The 18,757-nt window shown below is 41.1% G+C and overlaps 1 protein-coding gene across 6 annotated transcripts in view; it reads right to left on the bottom strand.

Moving 5' to 3' along the window:
- The window catches only part of ELAVL4 (ELAV like neuron-specific RNA binding protein 4), a 43,080-nt gene that overhangs the window by 17,307 nt on the left and 7,016 nt on the right, over nt 1-18,757 (bottom strand). For all 6 annotated transcript variants that reach the window (XM_009875405.1, XM_009875407.1, XM_009875408.1 and 3 more), the window contains one exon: nt 3,011-3,114. In XM_009875405.1, coding sequence (XP_009873707.1) covers nt 3,011-3,114 — 104 coding nt within the window. The remainder of the gene's footprint in view (nt 1-3,010; nt 3,115-18,757) is intronic.

Here is an 18,757-nt window from a genome sequence, read left to right as displayed (position 1 = left end):
ATGAGTGTAAATATGACCCTCCAGAGCCAGCTCACGCTTAGCCTAGGACAGCCGAGCCCGTGATGGTTTGAGCAAGGAGACAGGACACAGCCAGCAAGACCAAGGTGACCTTGGCGAGCAGAAGTAAATTTGGCTTTCACAGATCATACGTTTCAACTTTTCATCAAAACAGCTTCCTAACAAAAGGCACCCAGAGCAATAGTACCTGCCCAGCTGCAGTTACCCGGTGTACACAGACAAAGGCCAAGGTTCATCCTATCTATCAGTAGGACATTAGAAAATTATCCTGGGGCACCAAAACCAACCACACTCATGAAGAGAACAAAATAAAAGTAATACTCAGTACTCTTCCAGCTCAATGTTATTTTAGTGTTTAATTAAGTATTTTTTAGCCTACAAAACTGTATGCCACCAAATCATTTTCTATATGTTCTTTCGAGACAGGCTTTTTTAACACACCAAAAATGCATTTTTAATAACTGTAAAGGGCATCTAGCTGAAGTAATCAGCTCTGACAATTAAATAGAGGAATTCCACAAATTAAAATATTTGAAACCTTATAATAAATCACAGTTATATGCTGTAAAGAGGTGTGTGTGGGGAAAACAGGCAAGCTAGGAGACTTCAGCGGTGCCGAGTTGGATTTCTCATCGCTTCGCAGCCCTCGGGAAACCAGGGAACATCTCCGGCAACACAGACGCTGCTGGGAGCAGGAACGGCCCCTGGTAACAGCCTGGACATTGGGAAAACCCCATCCCCACCACACAGTACCAGGGAAGCAGACCTAATTTAAGGCTTCCAAGAGCAAAACATAATTAAAAATACAAAAAACCCAGGGAGGTAAGGTAAAATAATCACAGGCACTTCTGCAACTAAAAACTGGACTGGAAATTGTTGATTTAGATAGCCAAGTGCTGGACACACGGACATCTGAACAGAAAGTTCCCTTGGGTTGGTTTAAGGCAACCGTGTAAATATTTAATTGAAAAAAAATTAATTTTTTTTTTAAAATAAAAACCTATGCATATCTTCCCAATCACTGAAAAAAATGATACAGCTCCTGTGCATGTAGGTTAGGTCAATCTCTCTGCATATTATTGAATTTTAACTTTCAAGAGCTCAACAAAACATCATGTATTCTATAATAGTCTACTAGCTATTAATAAATACAAAGACTCCAAACCTAGTAAGACACATGTATTTGTAAAATTGATAATAAATTAAAAACAACCCCCAACATTTCACAAAGATGATTTAGCATGGAAAGTTCCTGGACAACAAAAGTCTTACTATACAATTAATGCTTTAATTTTGGGTGTGCAAGAAAAAAAATAGTAATTAGCGTGGCCTTTTTGTATCTCATGTTTCCTGTAATCTTGGAGTATTCTGAGTACAGTAGCATAGCTCTGGCTCACAAAAAAAAAAACCACCCAAAAAACAACAGGCAAAGCAACATAGGTAGTTAGGACAAGAAGTGTAGCACCTTTGCTAACGCTGAATAATGCCCAAAATAAAAAAAAGTGCTGACTTAAACCGATCTAGATTTTTCAACTTTGACAAAGTTTTTAATAAAGTACTTAGAAGATAGGTTAGTACTTTCAAAACTTTTTTTCCCCCCTGATAATGTGCCTTTAAAAAGCAATTCTGAGAGCATCTTACTGCTCAACTTTTCACTGTAAGTGGAAACTGCTGAGTCCAAGCACACATTTCCACCTGCAGCAGTAGATAAGACGGTAGATTTTGATGCTTTGCCTCACATATTCCTCTAAGTTTTTCCATTTAACTCTACAAAACCATGCTGTGAGCATCTTGGCACACTGCCCACATACATATTTATGGAGTGTAAACTGGTTGGTCTAAGGCAGCTTTGGAAGTAGCCTTCTCTGTAACCCACGCAGCTACTCTGCCATTTTCATAACCCTCAGCTCAGGACTTGTGCTCTCCACTGATCAAATAGGCCCCAGAAAAACCCGCTTTAAACAATCCTTAGAGAGAACAGGAATCCAACAAGTATTTTTGCTTTAGGGAATACAACTTTGTCCAAACCCAAACCTTTAGCGCAAATACAAGTGAAGTACTGAACATACAATATCATTTTTTGCAAGCTAACTTATTTGTACCAATGTTTTGAAAAGTAAAAAACCTATTTTTATATTCTTTAACATTTTTGGCTTTGAAATATAACTTAAATACAGAAGAAAAAAAAAGAAAATGGTACAGTCAAAAGGCAGCACTCTAATATGATCAAATTCAGATTCTTTTAATCAGAGCTGCTGCTTGCTCCCCTTCAATTTTCTGATTCACATCCCTTAAGCAATGTTTGTCAGTACTTGGAATGTGGAGATCTTCCATAAACTGTTCCAAAAAAGCTTTATCAGCCATGCAGGAAAAAAAAAGTGACAGTGTAGAAACTTGCTTTTCTTGTGAGACCACTAAAGAAGGTCGTTGAATAACTAATGGTCTATTACAACAATGAAATCAGAGACTTCAGTGGGATCTCTAATCCCTCCAGCTTTTAAAAGAATAAATCAAACTAAGGATGTGGAAGTTGGGGAAAAAAAAAGTGTTTTGGTTTGGGTTTGTTGGTTTTTTTTGGAGAATGACATGTTCTAATGTAAGAGACACATACTTTCAACACCTGATAATGAGTGTCAGAGCTCCATGTCAAGGTGTTTCTTATTAAAACACTAGAAAACGTGCAACTGATGAATAAACCACCACATACTTCATCTCTGTTTATGGACAATGGTATCACTACAGCTGTTTTATCCTACTTTTAAGTTTCACTGCGATGCTTTAAGGAGCTTCCTGTTACTTCCCCCCTTTAACAACAGCAGCAATTTCAGAGAAGAGGGATTGTCTTCTGTGTGTCCTCCAGTGTTCCAAGGAGGAGCTTGTTAGCCAAGTGCCTTTATAATGGAGATTAAAATAGTGAAGAAATTGCCAGAAACCCTTTCAACTACTTTCTCCACTTCCTGAATCAAGCAAAAGCCATTTTGTATTGTCTTACCTTTATGGTTTTGGTCTGGAGTCTGAGTCCATTTAAAGTGTTAATGGCTTTCTCTGCATCCTTTGGATCAATATAGTTAACGAATCCATATCCTAAACTCTGCCCTGTTCAAACACAAGAAAACAATTAATTTTTTTTTTAAGCACAGGAACAACTTCCAAGAGAGGGAACACAGTTTTCTTACACTGTTCATTTCATCCCTGCTTTCCCCCGTGGTTTCAATGCTGCTTTTCACCATTTCATTATCTCCTTAACATAGCGGAAGCTAACATAAAAATTTTAAATTGCTGCTCTGAAGATCCTACTCTAAAAACAAAAAAGAAGAAACCCCCCTGCCTCACCCAGGAGTTTACCAAAGAGCATGTACGAGGCTTGACAGCAGCAGAATTGTGTAATAGTTTTGTGTCGAGCTCCTAATAAATATGAACGCCTGCGCTGCCACAGCAAGAATGAGGCCACCTCTTAAAAATGATTAACCCCCCCAAGATACACTTTTGCTACTGTTTATAAACAAGCATTAAAAAAACCCCCACAAAAATTAGGAAGCTGTTTGAACACTACTGTCGAGGCTGGCTATTTCTGTCAGCTGCTACCTTTATATCTCTGTTTTCACTGCTCAGTGAGCAGCCAGCAAACGGGAGGAGAACGGACAGACTCGATCGCAGGAGGGCAAGAGACGCAGAAAAGCTTTTCTCTGTGTATTAGAGATGACAGCAACACCAAAACAGCGCAACTGCTGCTGTGCACGGGATGGCAGGAGCCCACTTCAGCAGCCAAAAAATCGTTTCCACAGCTTCTGTTTTACTAGTGAGATCTGTGTTTGTTTGCAGCAGAAAAGCGAGACCCAGTTAATAACCGGGATGAGCAGCACGGGGCTGGGGAGGCCGCGCTGTCGGCACCACGGACACTCACGCACGGCAACGGAGCCGCGGGGACTGTCGACCCGTACCCGGGTATCTCTGCCCGATCTCCAATTGGCAGTTTAGCAATTTTATCAATGCAACGTGACAGACACTTCCAGATCCCTCCCTTCTCAAGCCTCCGACTGAAGTTATCTTGCACATTTGGAAAACACAGTGATTTTTCATTTTTTTTTTAAGGCGCATATACTTGAAAGCAAAGAGATAATTAAATTTCAAGAACAACTGAGCTCAAGCTGGCAGTCGAGTGGTCCTGTACTTCAACCACACTCCTCATACACCTTCTGCTTATCTGGAGAACAGCGAGCCAGAGGACAACCTCCCTCGGCGCTGACATGCAGGGGGTCGAAGGGCTCCTGCTCACAGCCAGCGAGAAAAGGGAACATGAAAATCCCTCCCGAAAAAGGACGGCACTCGTGGAAGGAGATTTCCGTCCCGGGGAGCAGCAAGCAGTGACCCAGCTCCTGCTCACCAGGAGCCAGGGGAGGCTGGGAAAGCAGCTGCACACCCAGGGCCTTGATGTAGCCCGGAGGCACGGATCCTGCCTCCCAAGCACTGAGCTTTGTTTCTTTGTCTCCTGGACTACAAAAAAGCATCTGTGTGTTTCTCAAAGTCGGACGCCACCAAAAAATACAGCGTTTGCTGTAACACAAATACAGGGAGCGTTTCTGTCTTACGGAATCAGATCAAAGCACTAAAAGCTGCTAACTAGGCGATGAAAGACCTCAAAAATCCATGGAAACACCACAGTTCGTGCCCGAAATGCCCATATGCAGGCATAAGGATAAGAAATGGCTGTTTTAACCTTTGATATATCCAGAGAGCAATTCCATCCAACCAATTTAATTTCAGAAAAAAAATAATATAAAAACATATCCAATCTTCCTGGAGAGCCGAATTAATCTCCATGAAAATATTCTTACCCAAGTTACAAGACATTAACCAAGAATGAGCTGAAGTCTGAGCACAAAGCCCGGAGCAGAAATACTGCAAAGACACTTTCCATGCCATGCCCCGCTCCTTTTGTCTGCTGAGGTATTTTATACAGCCCCAGCCCCTGTGTCTCTGAACACATCAAGTCCTTAATATATTTAATCCTAAGCAGTCCTAGACAGAAGAAAGCCATTCTCTAGAAAAAAAAACACCTCTTCCTACACAGTGAGGCAGATGCAAGGATCAGTGCTTGAATAACCTGAGTTTGTCCCTGCTTTTCCCATTAACCATGTGCGGACCTTCCGAGGCACACAGGTGACAGGAGCAGCCCTAGGATTTATGTCAGTACCTGAACACAGGCTTCCATGTTCAGCCATGGTTATTCTCAAGGCATGTGGACTGACCAACCTCTCCAATATGAACAATGATTTTTAAGATTATCTCATTTCTGTAAATACTTCTGAAAGGATCATGGATAATAAACCCAGAGATGACAATCTGTAGGGAAGGGAATAATGGCAACACAAGAAAAGAATGAAAAGTAAATACCATAGACTGTGGAGTTCTCCAGTAATACTATTCTAGTTATTTAGATACCATCATCTCTGATTCTCACTACTAACTGGAAACAAGTATTTTCTCCAAGGTGACGGATAAGGAGTACCGACATGAATAAAGCTGTCTACATGCACGCCTGCAGAACCCAGCTTAAACTACACTGTCACACAATTTCGCTTAGAGTAATAGGTACAGAGAAATATGGTTTCTTCTTGTTAGTGTATACTCCAGAACATAATGAAATATAGAAAACTTGCAACAGAATTTAAGGCCTGTTGCTCACAAGCTATTAGTTATTATTTTATATAAAATTCATTACCTGTACTACATCCTCACAAAATAGGGTGGGTCTACTCAGCATTCTGAGCACTGAATTTCTTTTAATTCAAGAAAACCTCCTTTTATTGTAAAAAAAAAAACAACCCACACAAACATATCTCAACCCCCCCCATACCCTTTGCAGCTCACTGAAATCTTGGTGCAGTTGTTTCAATCAGCAAATTCCTGTTGCTGCTTTCTGCCACATGCCTCACTTTGTACCAGTGAAGCTGAAGGCAGAAAATCTTGCAGTTGAAAGCTTGCCACTTTAGGGATGTATTTTGCTTGGTTTATTTTGTATTTTCAAGCATCTCGACTAAGAACCATTATTTAATGAAGCCAGATATACCCCTCAATCTCAAAAAAAAGAGAAGTAAAAAACCCGGAAAAAAATAATTTGTGAAAAGCTTTATGACTGCTGGCAGACATCATAAAGTTTCAGTGTGATAAACATTTACAGCTAAGAAATAAAAAAAAAAAATATAGCCAGCTAAAAAGACTATTTTCAAATTACTCTCAAGAGAAATACACCTTATGTCAGACAAAACACAGACTCTAGATATCAAACAGCTAAAATTGTTACTAATAAAGAAAGAAGGATTTGTTCCAGAATACGATGAATACAGCATGAACTTTCAGGTTTTTTCATCACGTACTCTTATTGCATGTACTCTAAAAGGGTAACATTTCTTTGGACGCAATCTGGCAGCACAAAGCAAGCAGCTGGACCTCTCAGTGGGATCCCACACAGACACTGAAGTTCATTCCCATGCTACACTTCCCAGGAACAGCACCGTAAATAGTAAATATTTTCCGTGATTTGGAATCCAATAGTTCATCGCATGCTGTGATTCAGTAAGGCAGGCAAGAGATATTTCGAGATGATCCTAAAAGAATACCTTGTTATATCACTACCACCATTGCTCTTTCTGAACGTTTTATTGAGCTTGCAGAAAATGAGTAGTGAACCTCTTACGATCTTCTAAAGAACAGGTCTACAAGTGAACAATAGGGTTAAAGACTATCAAGGACACAACAGTATTAAAGAAACCCCAAACCCACACACGCAAAGCCAAGGCCAAGCCGGTAATGTACATATTTCATGTTTTAAACTCCATTTCACACAGCTGAAAAATCACCAAGATAAAAACAAACCATATTTATTCACCCAAACCTCTGCAACAATAAAAAAGGCAGTGCCAACTGAAGACCTGCAACTCCCTTTACTCCCTTTGTCAGCCAGGGTGCTTAGACCAATTCCATACTTAAACTGAGGCAAAAGGAAAAGGGACAGAAACTATTAAGTTAGAACAGAAAAATTGAGGAAAAAAAAAAACTAGGAAAAAGCCAAATATCTGGCTGGTAGAGGTCAGAATAACAAAAGTTGGGTTTTTTTTAGATTATAGAAAAGAGATCCCTTAATACTCATGCTGATTCATCAGCAGATCATAATAGTAACAGTCGAGAGAACACAGATGTTACGTACACCTGAATAAGCTATATGAAGGACTAAGTAGCAACCCAGGTGGATGTCAAACAGGAGCTCCCAAAATTGTAAGTGTTTAAATAAAATTATTTGGATTACATGCATAGAACAGAGTCAAAGAAGAAAAAATAAAAAAAGGGGCAAATGGCTCTCTTCTGATTTTCAGTAATTCTTACAGCACTGAACAAATTCCAGGAGCCTGAAAGACAACTTCACACTGAAATTCAAAAAGGGAGGACTAGATGGCCCAAGTAATTACAGGTCCATCAGTATAATACTAAGAAAATCAAAATTACAGAATATTCAATACTGGACTCTAATAATAAAGAATTAGAGAGGGGTAATAAAATCAGCGTCAATCAAATTACATCTGTGGAAAACAAATTCTGTCAAACTAAACTGACATCCTTCTTGATGAGATTACAAGGTTGATTTATAAATTTAGAGAATGTCCATTTAATAGCACTGATATACTTAATGTTCTATAAAGGTACTTGATTTGTTACTGCTTATTAGTTGACTAAACCAAAATTAACATGGCACACTTAATGGATTAAAACAACAACAAAAAATCAGCCAACAGATCTTTAACCAGGAACTGTGAATAGGAAATCACCAGAAAAATGTTTTCTTTTAGGTATCTCTCAGGAAACAAATCTTGGCCCTAAACTGTTTATTTCCATTGATGAGTGGAAAAAACCAAGCTCCTTGCTCATGAAGATCATGGACTGCAGAAAGTTGGGATCAGAACAAAAAGGACAGAGTGAAGGTGCAAAGCAATTTAAGCTCCCCTGTACACGCCAAACGCATGGATTTAGATAGCACAAGCTCAAAATTATGTCCCACCAAACTAAGTTAGCATGGCACACATTCCAAAAGGGGAATGAAGAACTCTGATACAGGGTGACAGATAATCAATCACAAGCTTACAATGCTGCCAGAAGGGTTAAAGCAATTTGTCTTGGCATAACAGTCACAGAGTTAAAAAAGGAAAAAAAACCCAACAAAACCATTGCTTCTCATCTGGCTCTCCACTGCCAAAGCCCTGTACCCAGCTTTAGCGTACACGTGCCACAAGAAAAACACCGATGCCTTCTGGACAGTGCCGGGAGAACCGATCATAGTGTTAAACTCTTCCAAAGCGAAGATTTCAATCTGTCTACCTGATCAAAAAAAAGAGCTGAACCCTAGCAGTACTACATTAGTATCCACCTGAAGGACAGACTGATTTTCTTAATCACATGGAGTTATGTATCCCAGGTACCATTGCTTGGTGGTTGGAACAAGAGAAACCAGACTACGAAAAAAACCAAACTAAACAACTAAGCAAATACTGTTTTCCTGGAGAGGACATTTTTTTCTGTTTTTGACACTGAAGGGAACAGATTATTTTAACTACCTACCAACCATTTTGTCAGCTCTTCTACCACTAGAAATTCTCAAAGTTCAGATTTTTTTTTTTTCACCCCTGAAAGCTATGCACTAGCTCAAGCAGGAATTAATCCAGGGAAGGTTTTGGAAAGATGCGTTAAGTGCTCAATGATCTCTTCTACTCTGAAGTGCTACAAAATAACACTGTTTCTGCTGGTTGTTCTCTGCACAGCTCCTACTGCAGTCATTCCCACTAAGAAAGTGGAAGTAAATCACTTTTCCAGACAAGTCTGAAGCCTTCCAATTGCTGGAAACTATTCTAAAAAACAACTTACAGAAGAGTAAAACTTTTAAATTGCTCACCTGTGACCAGATAAGTCAAAGGTTTTTTTTTTTAAAATAATTTTCTTGATAATAACTTGCTCTAGAATGCAGTCACATTAAAAGAATGTGGTCCCCCACTGCAAACACTTATGAAACGAATGGGACAACAACTACCTTAAATCATGGTTTTGTTCTCTCTTGCCCAAATGTAAAACCTAATTAAAGCTGCCTGCCCAACAGCCATAACGAGCACGAATGCTTTGCTCCAACACAATCCCTCCGTTCAGAAGCAGCCACGTCTGACAGCTCCTCCTGCACTGGCCAGGCAGAACCCGTCAGAGGGCAACAGCCTTCCGTCACTCCAGGTTTGGGACCAAAAGACAAAGGAACACTCGCCATTAATTCTCTTCAAGGCTCTAGGCTCCAATTTTTGCCTGTTCCAACCTCAGTAAACTTTTTGGGAATCAAGTGGTGCAAGGGTGAGTCTCTCTATCGCAGCAGCTGGGCTCAACTCGCTGTCCACCCGTGACTCTTGTGAGCAGATCTGCACATCCTCTTCAACCTTTCTCAACTCATAAACTGAGTACGATCCTACTAAATATCACTTATGGATAGCTGGCAGGGAAAGCAGCTTTCAGTCTTCTAAGCAACAGTAACAGAAGAAACTTAGCGGCATTCCAAGAGGGTCCATTGCCTGCTTCATTTTTTTGTTTGTTTCTGTTATAGTTACCAATTTACCTAAAAAAGGAAGTAAGCTGCAAAGAGAACATTCACATCATCGGAAGATGAGAACTGATGATGAGACCAGCTCAAACCCTGCTCCTTGTCTGATGCTTTTTTATAGAGGTAATGTCAGTCTCATTCATCCTCCACAAGGAGAAGCACCTGCTGCCAGCCCAGCGACGCACATCGCGGCCAGGAGGGAAGCGGCTTCCATGCATTGTGCTCCCAGGACTCAACAATTAAGCCAAGGCTGTCGCTTTCACAATACACTGTAATGCAACTATGAAGGCAACTTGTTCTGTGCTTAGTGCAGCTTTCTACCACAGCACCCATTTAGCCTTTAGCTTGTACAGAATACTGGTTCTTGTATAGGCTAAGATTTCATCTCTGAGTCGCAAAAACCCATCCTCTTCCTATTATGATATAAGTATCATTTTTGCAAGAGTTTAGGGAAAAATGTGTAGTCTTTCTCAAAGCAAAACCAAGAGAATTATTAGGAAATTGCTTGTTTTTTCCCCTTTTGCAGGAAGGTGACTGAGGTTAAGTTTTGCTTGGGAATCTTCCATCAGGTTACCGTATGTCAGGTGCCTTTGTTAGTTCTTTTGAGAAAAATCTCTCTTCTAGATTAGGAAAAATCAGCTGTATTTGAATGTAATTCAATCTAGAGGCCCAAATATGCTTTGATGCTACAAGTGCACCTACAATTAAGGGCTTATCCTTGGTTAAAACCAGCCATCAATAAAATCCGAGTACCAGTAGATCCCTCTTCCTAAGGTCCCACCAGAGGAGAAATCCAGGTTCCAGACTCACTGGGATATCCTTCTAACAGGATCCCCTCCTAAAAAGACATGTTTACAGTTGAGTAATGAAGAAATCTAAAGCCACACCTCATGAAGAATCCCTCTGCTCCACAGCTGAAGCCTAGCTCTAGCTAGGCTACCTGTAGAGACACACACAGTGACAAAAACCGGCTCAGATGGGTCAAGATTCCGCAAGCAAGCTCTTCCTCATGGCATCAGAGCCCTGATCCACAAACAGCAAAGGCTGGGCCCTCCCCACAGGAAATCTGCAGGGCAAAAATTTTTATCACTGCCTTAATCCCGGCAATGCCAGAGAGACTCGGGTAAAAGCTCATCTGTACAGCAGAGGAGCCTATTTGGGGGGCTCGGGGGGAGGCACACGTTGCACGGGGAGCTCCCACAGGAGCTCTGCACACACAGGATTTAATAAACCCCAGTCCAAGTAGAAGGGGCTTCTTCGCACCAGGCCTTCTCCAACAGAGATGCTGCTACGTGATTGAAAAAATCCCCCCAAGGAAGCCCTTGCAAACAGCGCGCTACCTCCCACGTAAACCTCTCCCTCGGGGAGAGGGTAAGAGAGGGAAAATGAACCAGACATACAGACACCACTCACTCAATTTTAATATCTGAATGGGAAGTGCCAGATACCATGACAACAAGCATAGAAAAATTAAAGGGGAATTAAAAAGAATAATAAAAAAGCATCTCCCAAAATGTGAAACAAGTCTTAAATATGTAGATAAAGTAATCAGAGTCAAGAGGTGGCATCCCTGCCCATGACAGGGAGGTTGGACTAGATGCTCTCTAAGGTCCCTTCCAGCCTAGGCCATTCTATGAAATGATGAACGCCAGTGAGGTAACTGGAACCCCTGGACCTCCACTGCTTTGGAAGAGAGCTACGAGGACCTGAACACGGTGACCACAAAAACAAAAGCAACCTCCCCATAACAGAAAATAACATTGTTCAACCAGCGCCTTGCTGAGCTAGCTTGACTTTGCCAGAGGAGATTACACAAGTTTTGTCCTCTTCTGTAGTTTTGACAAATCCCTTAGTGCAAGACAGTGTAATTTAATGTCTTGATTTTCAGAGATGCTGAAGCAGTAGCAGTTCTCATGAAAATTAAATACCAATTGACAGTAGCTGCTATCCCCCAAAATTAGATACAGTAGTGATTCTCATTCTGGAATAGCCCCACATGCTTTGACAGAGCCTCCTGCCTCCCAGCACCACTAGATCCATCCAAAAAATCCTACTCCCACAGAAATTTCAAGGACTTCCAAACATACGAAATGACTCCGTTTTAAACTTGATTATATCAGCAACATAAAACATGCCTGCTCTTGTAAACAGTGCCTTACAGTCTCTTAAAGGCTTCTACCGTTTCAGATTTCCACATCTCACCTGAAAAAAGACTGTGCTCTTACCTGCTTATAACACAGAGTTTTAACAAAGTCAGCTGTGTGATGACTGCACTTGAGGACATGGACTAATCTGCATGCAAAGCTTAAGTGGCAGTTTGAGACAGATGCTGCTGACTTGGCTGGAGTCTTCTGCGGCTCCCGTTACCGTAGCATGGGAGCATTTTATCTCTGAAGTGCACCTTTCCTCACAAACACCACTGAGAAAAGCACTTTTATTCCTCTTTTGGAGGAGAGGAACTGGAAGGCATCAAGATCTCCAGCATGAACTTGGACAGAGTAACAGAGTCATTAGGACAGGGATCTAAACCTGCATCTCTCCCACTCTAAGACAGTAACCCTATTATCGGGCTATTGAGAGATGTGTTGGGCTGGAGAAACCTTGTAAGCAACACACATTTCATGCTGCAGAATATATTATCAATTTTTTTTGTTTTGTTCCCCTGCTTTCATTCAATTTCTTTAAAGGCAAAACTGGATTTTAAGCATGGTGTGTCCCTACTACTGCAAGCAACTGATTAACTGTATTTTCAGAAGCTACTGCACCTGACACACACCAAGACAACTGAGTTCCATTTCTGAAAAAATACTTGGACTTCCCCCCCTGCAGTTGATATCTCTTGCTTTCCTTTTTTTCATTTTCTCCTCTCCCTTCCTTCAAGGAGCACACAGCCTCTGAATTAGCAGCTGTTCCGAGAAGAGCAAGGCTGCACTCCTCCCTGCTTTGTCCCAGAACAGAACACGGACTGTACTATGAAAAAAAAAAAAATCCAGTGTTCTGGGGACAGACATGAATGGACAAGAAACAGCCATGACTTGTCTATCCCGAACAGTAAATTCAATGCTGAAGAGATGAATTAAATGCAAGAATACAGACACTAGGAAAAAAAACCCCCCACAAAACAAAACACCAAAACCAGGCAGTATTCAGTAAGAAAAAGTGAAAAATAAGACCCAGAAAATATACCACCACATAAAAAACTTGTAAACAACAGAGTGGAAAGAAGTCACAGCACTCCAAAAAGCGTGCAGTAAGTGGAAGCCGTTCACGTCCCCAACAGGGGATGCTGCATCATGGAGACGGGATCCAGCATCGCTGGACCAGCATTACATGAAGGACGGTAAAAACTGCACTCAAGCCTAACAAGAAGTGTATGCACTGGAGATAAACTGAAGGCAAATTTCAGCAACCTCAAGGTTTAAATCAAGAATGACTTAAGGCTTGAGAGCAACTTCGGATGCAAGACTCTGCCAAGCGTCCAGTGTTAAAACATGCCATCGTTTGGTTAAACTGTGACCAAAAGGAAATGCGTGAGTCTATAGAAACTTGTAAGACATAAAGACGATGACTGGAGATGAAGGCTAGAAGAGTGCTACTTAACACTTACTAGTAAGAGAACATGAAAATAAAAGAAGGTAAAAAATTACACGGTCTGACAGAGAAAAAGGCACTCCAAGAGTGTGAACCAGTCACGGAAGAGGTAGACATTTCGTTACAGTGGCCTTCCCTTCATGCATCCCATCCCAAACACTGGTATTTCTGAAATTTAGATTGAAGTGGAAGGAAACTACAAAAAATTGATGTTGAACAATGGAGCAGAAACTGAAAGCAAACCCAAAGAAAAAAGAGTGATTTTTCACCATCAGGTTTCAACCAAAGGTGGGTAAGTTCAGATCACAGAGATTCCATTCTGCATCATGTCTGCCATTTTGGTATAAACGTACCAAACTTCTACAGAGAAAAATGCCAGGCACCAGTCAACGGTTACAAGAAAACCCACTGTTCTAGAAGATGATGGTAGTGAGTGATGGGCAGAAGGACAGAACTACATTAGGGGCTGTTCTGACCGTGGTTCCCACTCGCGTGATGGCTCAGAACACTGACCAGCTGAGCAAAAAGGTCAGCTGGGGATTAACAAAGTTACACACAATTGTCTTTACGGGAGAGACATTTTTGTTAAAAGGCCAAGAACATGCTCTCTCAGAAAAGCCACGGCCAAGAGATGATAACCCAGTGAATCCTCAAACATGGAAGCATTTTATGTGGCAATAGTGGCAGTAACACTTCCAGTCTAAAGGAAGTGGCAGAGGCCCATCAAACTGGAGAAAAAGAAAGTTTGTTTTGCAAAGCACAAATATTAAGTAGGACATAACAATATACTGCAGCAGCAATATCTGAAACCTGGTTGACTGCAAATTCAAAAAGCCCTGGTAATTTTGTCATTAAATGATTTAATTCAGCAACATTTAAGGTTTTGTACCTCAGCCTCTGTCAAACAACAAAAAACAAAAGCTGCCACAACACTAAGAAAAATTCTGAACAATGACTCAGAATACCTATTCTGTCTCATAAACAGCCTACTAATTAAACTCTTTGAGCTCTACTAACCAGTTTTTCCAATGCACAGAGGAAAGTAATTTATTACAGACCGGAATACAAAATTTAATATTAACAACACAACCTGTGTCTGCAGCATTTTTAATCTGATCAGCAAAAACATAAATAAAAGCTGCAACCTGACAGCTAAGAAGGTTAATCTGCAATACTTAGATTTACGTAGATTACTTTACATAGCATCTGGAAAGATGCTGAGAAAAGTAAAGCCACTCCATTATATTTCAAAACATCCTACCTATAAAAATTTTGCTATCCATCAATATTTAGACTGCAGTGAGCCTACTCAACAAATTTATTTTGGCTTTAAAACAAGAGCAGGAATTTAAGTATGTTTCCAATGTTTATAACATTCCTTTTAGGTACTTGCAGGTAATAGAAGTAATGAAAAAGAAAACTACTTAAAGGAGAAAATATTATGACTTTGTTGTGTGCTCATACTACTTAGTTCCATCACTTAAATTTCTTGATAGCTTTGTTGAAAAGAATATTAGCATGAACATACTCCTCAATGAATTTTCTCCATACTGAAAAGCATATCTTTCTTTTTTAAAGGTGGCAGATTTAATCTGTAACAGCCAACACCTTCCCCTGTGACACTCTCCACACGTATGGCACCGGTTGCCATACATGTACCACGTGCAGGTGGCTACAACCAGCTCTTGCTGACTGACCACCACCAAAACCATGATGCAGTTCCACAACACACAGCTCTTTTAAAAAGGCTTTTCGCAATATTAGACACATAAGCGGTAAACAGAGGAGAGGGAAAATACACTTTTTCCCCTTTTGTTTCTGTTTTTGCAAAGTGCCTAAACATATATAGCCTGGAGAAAATAAGTACCACAATTCTACCAATAAAAAAAAATCAAAAAAAATCAAGGTAACAAAGCAGCTACTCCAGTGTAGCAGGAAGCATAAGAGGAGAAAATGTGTCATCGGTCAAGCTCCCAAGCTGTTCATGTTTGGGGTTGGATTTAAGACAAAGCAGCTTCCAAAGCAAGAAAATATTTAAAGAAAAAAGTAGAGAATTAGGAGAGAGAGATGCACTGGTAAATAGAAATGACATAGATACAGCACACAGAACAGAGGAGTCTAAAAAAAGGAACTGCTGGAGAGTACTTCTTCCTTGTTACATGTCCTATCTTCTCATGCCCTACCTACCATCCTCACAAGTGAGAAAGTCAAAACACCCCCCTGCAGCTAACCAACAGCATCCTAAGGACAAGGAAGGCGGCCTCATTTTGCGAGTGCTAGAATGCTGTAGCAAGAGAAAACCTGTTGATATCTAACTTAAAATTCTTTAAAAATGCCTGTCAGCACAACCAATTATCCATATAGGGCAGCAGGCACATCAGACCTTCCACAGCCAAAGCAGCAGCCCCTCTAGTACAGCAACAATTAATCATACTGGCAGTGCTGCCATGTGTTTGCATGCAGGTGAGTATGACGCAGCTTTTTGTCCATCTGCTTTTGTAACACGCCTTAAAACCCAGCTAACTAAAAAAAACCCAGTCTGGGCTCTTGTGAATAAAAATAATAAAAACATTCATCTCCCTCTTCCCCACCCTCCTCAAGCTGATATACTCTGCTGATTAGATGCTGTGAAAGCCATGAGAATGGCAGCCCTGGGTCAGAGCAGGGACTGCCTTGGCCAATATCCCGTCTCCAGCAGCACCTGCAAGTCAGTAACTTGCTCTAAAATTCCTAGCAGGGACAAGTAGGAACACCTGCAAAATCAGGGATCCTGCTCAAGAGGAATGGAGAACAGCAGCAATGTCCAACAAACCCCAGTGGTGAGTCAATCAAAGCAGAGCCAGCGAGAGCAAGGTCAAAGAAACGGTCTCAGACTTCAGTGACGTGAAGCTTCCTTAACCCTCTTTCTCTACTGCTTTTACAATCTCACAGGGATGCGAAGGACCACAAGACCGCAGCATCACAGAAATGGAAAACGTGGCACCTGGGAAAAAACCTGTCTCACAGGCACGCAGAGAAGGGCCCAAACAAGACTCGGGCTGCACCACAAAGAGTTTATGAACTCAGGGGCTGCAATACCCTACCAACGACCACTCCAGGACATGAAGCAGGATGCTGCAGAAATCCAAAGATGTACGTTTGTCTCTTGGCAAATGCTGAGCTTCAGAACAACTTCCAATAGCTGACATGACCAAGAAGGTTATCTGTGCTGACTGTAAGGGCACAATTGCATACAAAGTTTGCTGGACTCCCAATGACAGCAGTAAAAGAAACTGTAATCTTTTAAACATGAAAAAAGAACAGATGGTGAGCAGCATTAAAAGGTGCAGGTGTAGAAAATGGTGTAAATATCCCTTCTTCATATATTCTTGTGCATAACATAACTAAAAAAATTAATGCCTTTTAGCTGTAAGTCAAATTAAGATGACACCTAAGTTTCAAGGCATTGGGATTGAACCTCTGTAGTTTTCTGGAAGCAAAGGAGCAAGAAAGGATTTAAGGCCAGGCCATACCTCCATGCAGTAGATATTCCCAACGAAACTTTGTCCTTTACAGACAGCACCTCACTTGACACACAGAAAACAGATTGGCCTGATGATGTAAATGAGTCCTTGCTCAACTGAGAGTAACCCCAAAAGCAATGAATATCTGAAGGATGGGGTCCAAGTGGAGGGAGTCGGAAGAGGCACTTTGTTTTCTGCTAACTCAGTTTATGTGCAGTCTCTATACTGATTAAAAAGAGAGGAAAAAGACAGGAATGCTGAGGATGTACACTCCCATGGGCAGCAGATCCCAACACTGATCTGAAGTCCTTAGGTTGACCACTCCCAGAAGTGAAGGTGAAGACGACCTTGTGGGGCTCTCCCAGCTGTCAAGCAAAGCACCTGCATGCCAAGCCAAGCGATGATGCATCAGCTCTGTCACAGAGAAAGGCCAAGAACCTCCCTGGCTCACAAAGTAATCCTGGTCACAAGTTCACTAAATGCCACCTTAAAGCTAAGAAGAAACTCCTAGCGCAGTGTTGGTAAAAAGCAGTTTTGTAAAAAGGGAGAACAGGACACTTGCAAAACCATCTAGACAGGTTTTACACAGGTCACTTTCCTTCCTGCACAAGTCATCTAGCACCGGGGAGATGGGCAGAGGGGGCAGGCACAGCACAGCCATGCTGCTCGTCGGTGTGGCTGGAGGGCAGGTCTTGAGCAGCAGGGAACAGATGAACGCAGGGCAAGTCAGCCTTGGAGCCCTGACAGTTACCTCCTGGTGGGCTCTCTACCACTGCCCCAAAAGATCCTGCCTCAGCTGGAAGATAGTACATCGTTCGTCAACACTCACACCAATCTCCCAGAGCTCTCGTGGAACTCTCCCACTCCTTTCCTCCCCCCTCTCCTTGTCCTCCTTGAGCTAAAGGGAAAGAAAAAGGGTTAAGGACAGAAGCAGCTGAGTGCTGAAGGACAAGGGCTGTGCTTCTAGAGGGAAGGGTGGAATCACAACTTCTCCAACACAGGTGATATGAAAGACAAGTCTCATACTAGATGGTCTGCAGACACAGTGAAAGGTCTCATAAATAACCTTATATCTGGAAATCACTATTTTGGGAGAGCAGCTGTGATTGTGCTGTTGAGGAAAAGCTACTGCTAAGCCTTCTGCAGACTTGATGGAAAGGTGATGTTATTTACCCAAACTAAGCAGTTAAAAACTGAAGAATAAACTAAATACACATTAAAGGCATTTAATAGACACCAGAACCCGCTCAAGATTGAAACTGCTCAAGCTAATTAGAAAGCTCTTTCACAGCACAAGGGTCATGCCTACTTACTTTCTGCCTATTTGCCCCAACCCTCATTTCAATTGCTTTTTTCCCCAATAATCAAGAAATCAAAATTCTTTTGTTCACTGGCACAGAGTATGCACCAGACAACTGCAGAGAGGCGATAAAGAAAACGACGGATGCAAATCTGACCGTTTTCCTCAGCATGTAGAATAGACATCAAACCATACCAAAAACATTTTAGAAATCCAGCGCTAAGACACTATTATTTCTGTGTTCCCTTCCCGACAGTGCTAATGAAATTTAGTTCAGATACTTAATGTAAATGTTCATTTAAATAATATTTGGGGATTGTTTTGGATCTGCAGCCCTTAGAATAGGATATGCAACACTGAAATTAGGTTTATTTCAGTTCAAGAAATGAATACATTCAGGAAGTAAGAAGCTATGAATACACCAAATTAGTACCAAATTCTCAAAAATCTTTAATGACACTCAAAGCCAAAATCTAGAATTATTTTTCAAAGACTATAAGTTTAAAAGGACTCTTAAACAAGCCTGTTTTTTTCATGTCTTTCAGTATTTTATACTCTGTATGCAACTTGAGGTACCAAAGATCATAACCAAAAGTTGAAGTACACTCTGTATTCCATCTAATTCACAGAAAGAATTTTTGTTTTTCAGTTCTTAACACACATTAGACTTCTGCTTTTCTGGGCACTTGACTTCCAGCTGCAGTTATACTACTCTATCTG

This window comes from Apaloderma vittatum, unplaced genomic scaffold, assembly GCF_000703405.1.
Source record: "Apaloderma vittatum isolate BGI_N311 unplaced genomic scaffold, ASM70340v1 scaffold428, whole genome shotgun sequence".
NCBI classification, from domain to species: Eukaryota; Metazoa; Chordata; class Aves; order Trogoniformes; family Trogonidae; genus Apaloderma; species Apaloderma vittatum.
The sequence above is the reverse complement of the archived record's forward strand: the minus strand, read 5'-3'. Positions and strand labels throughout refer to the sequence as shown.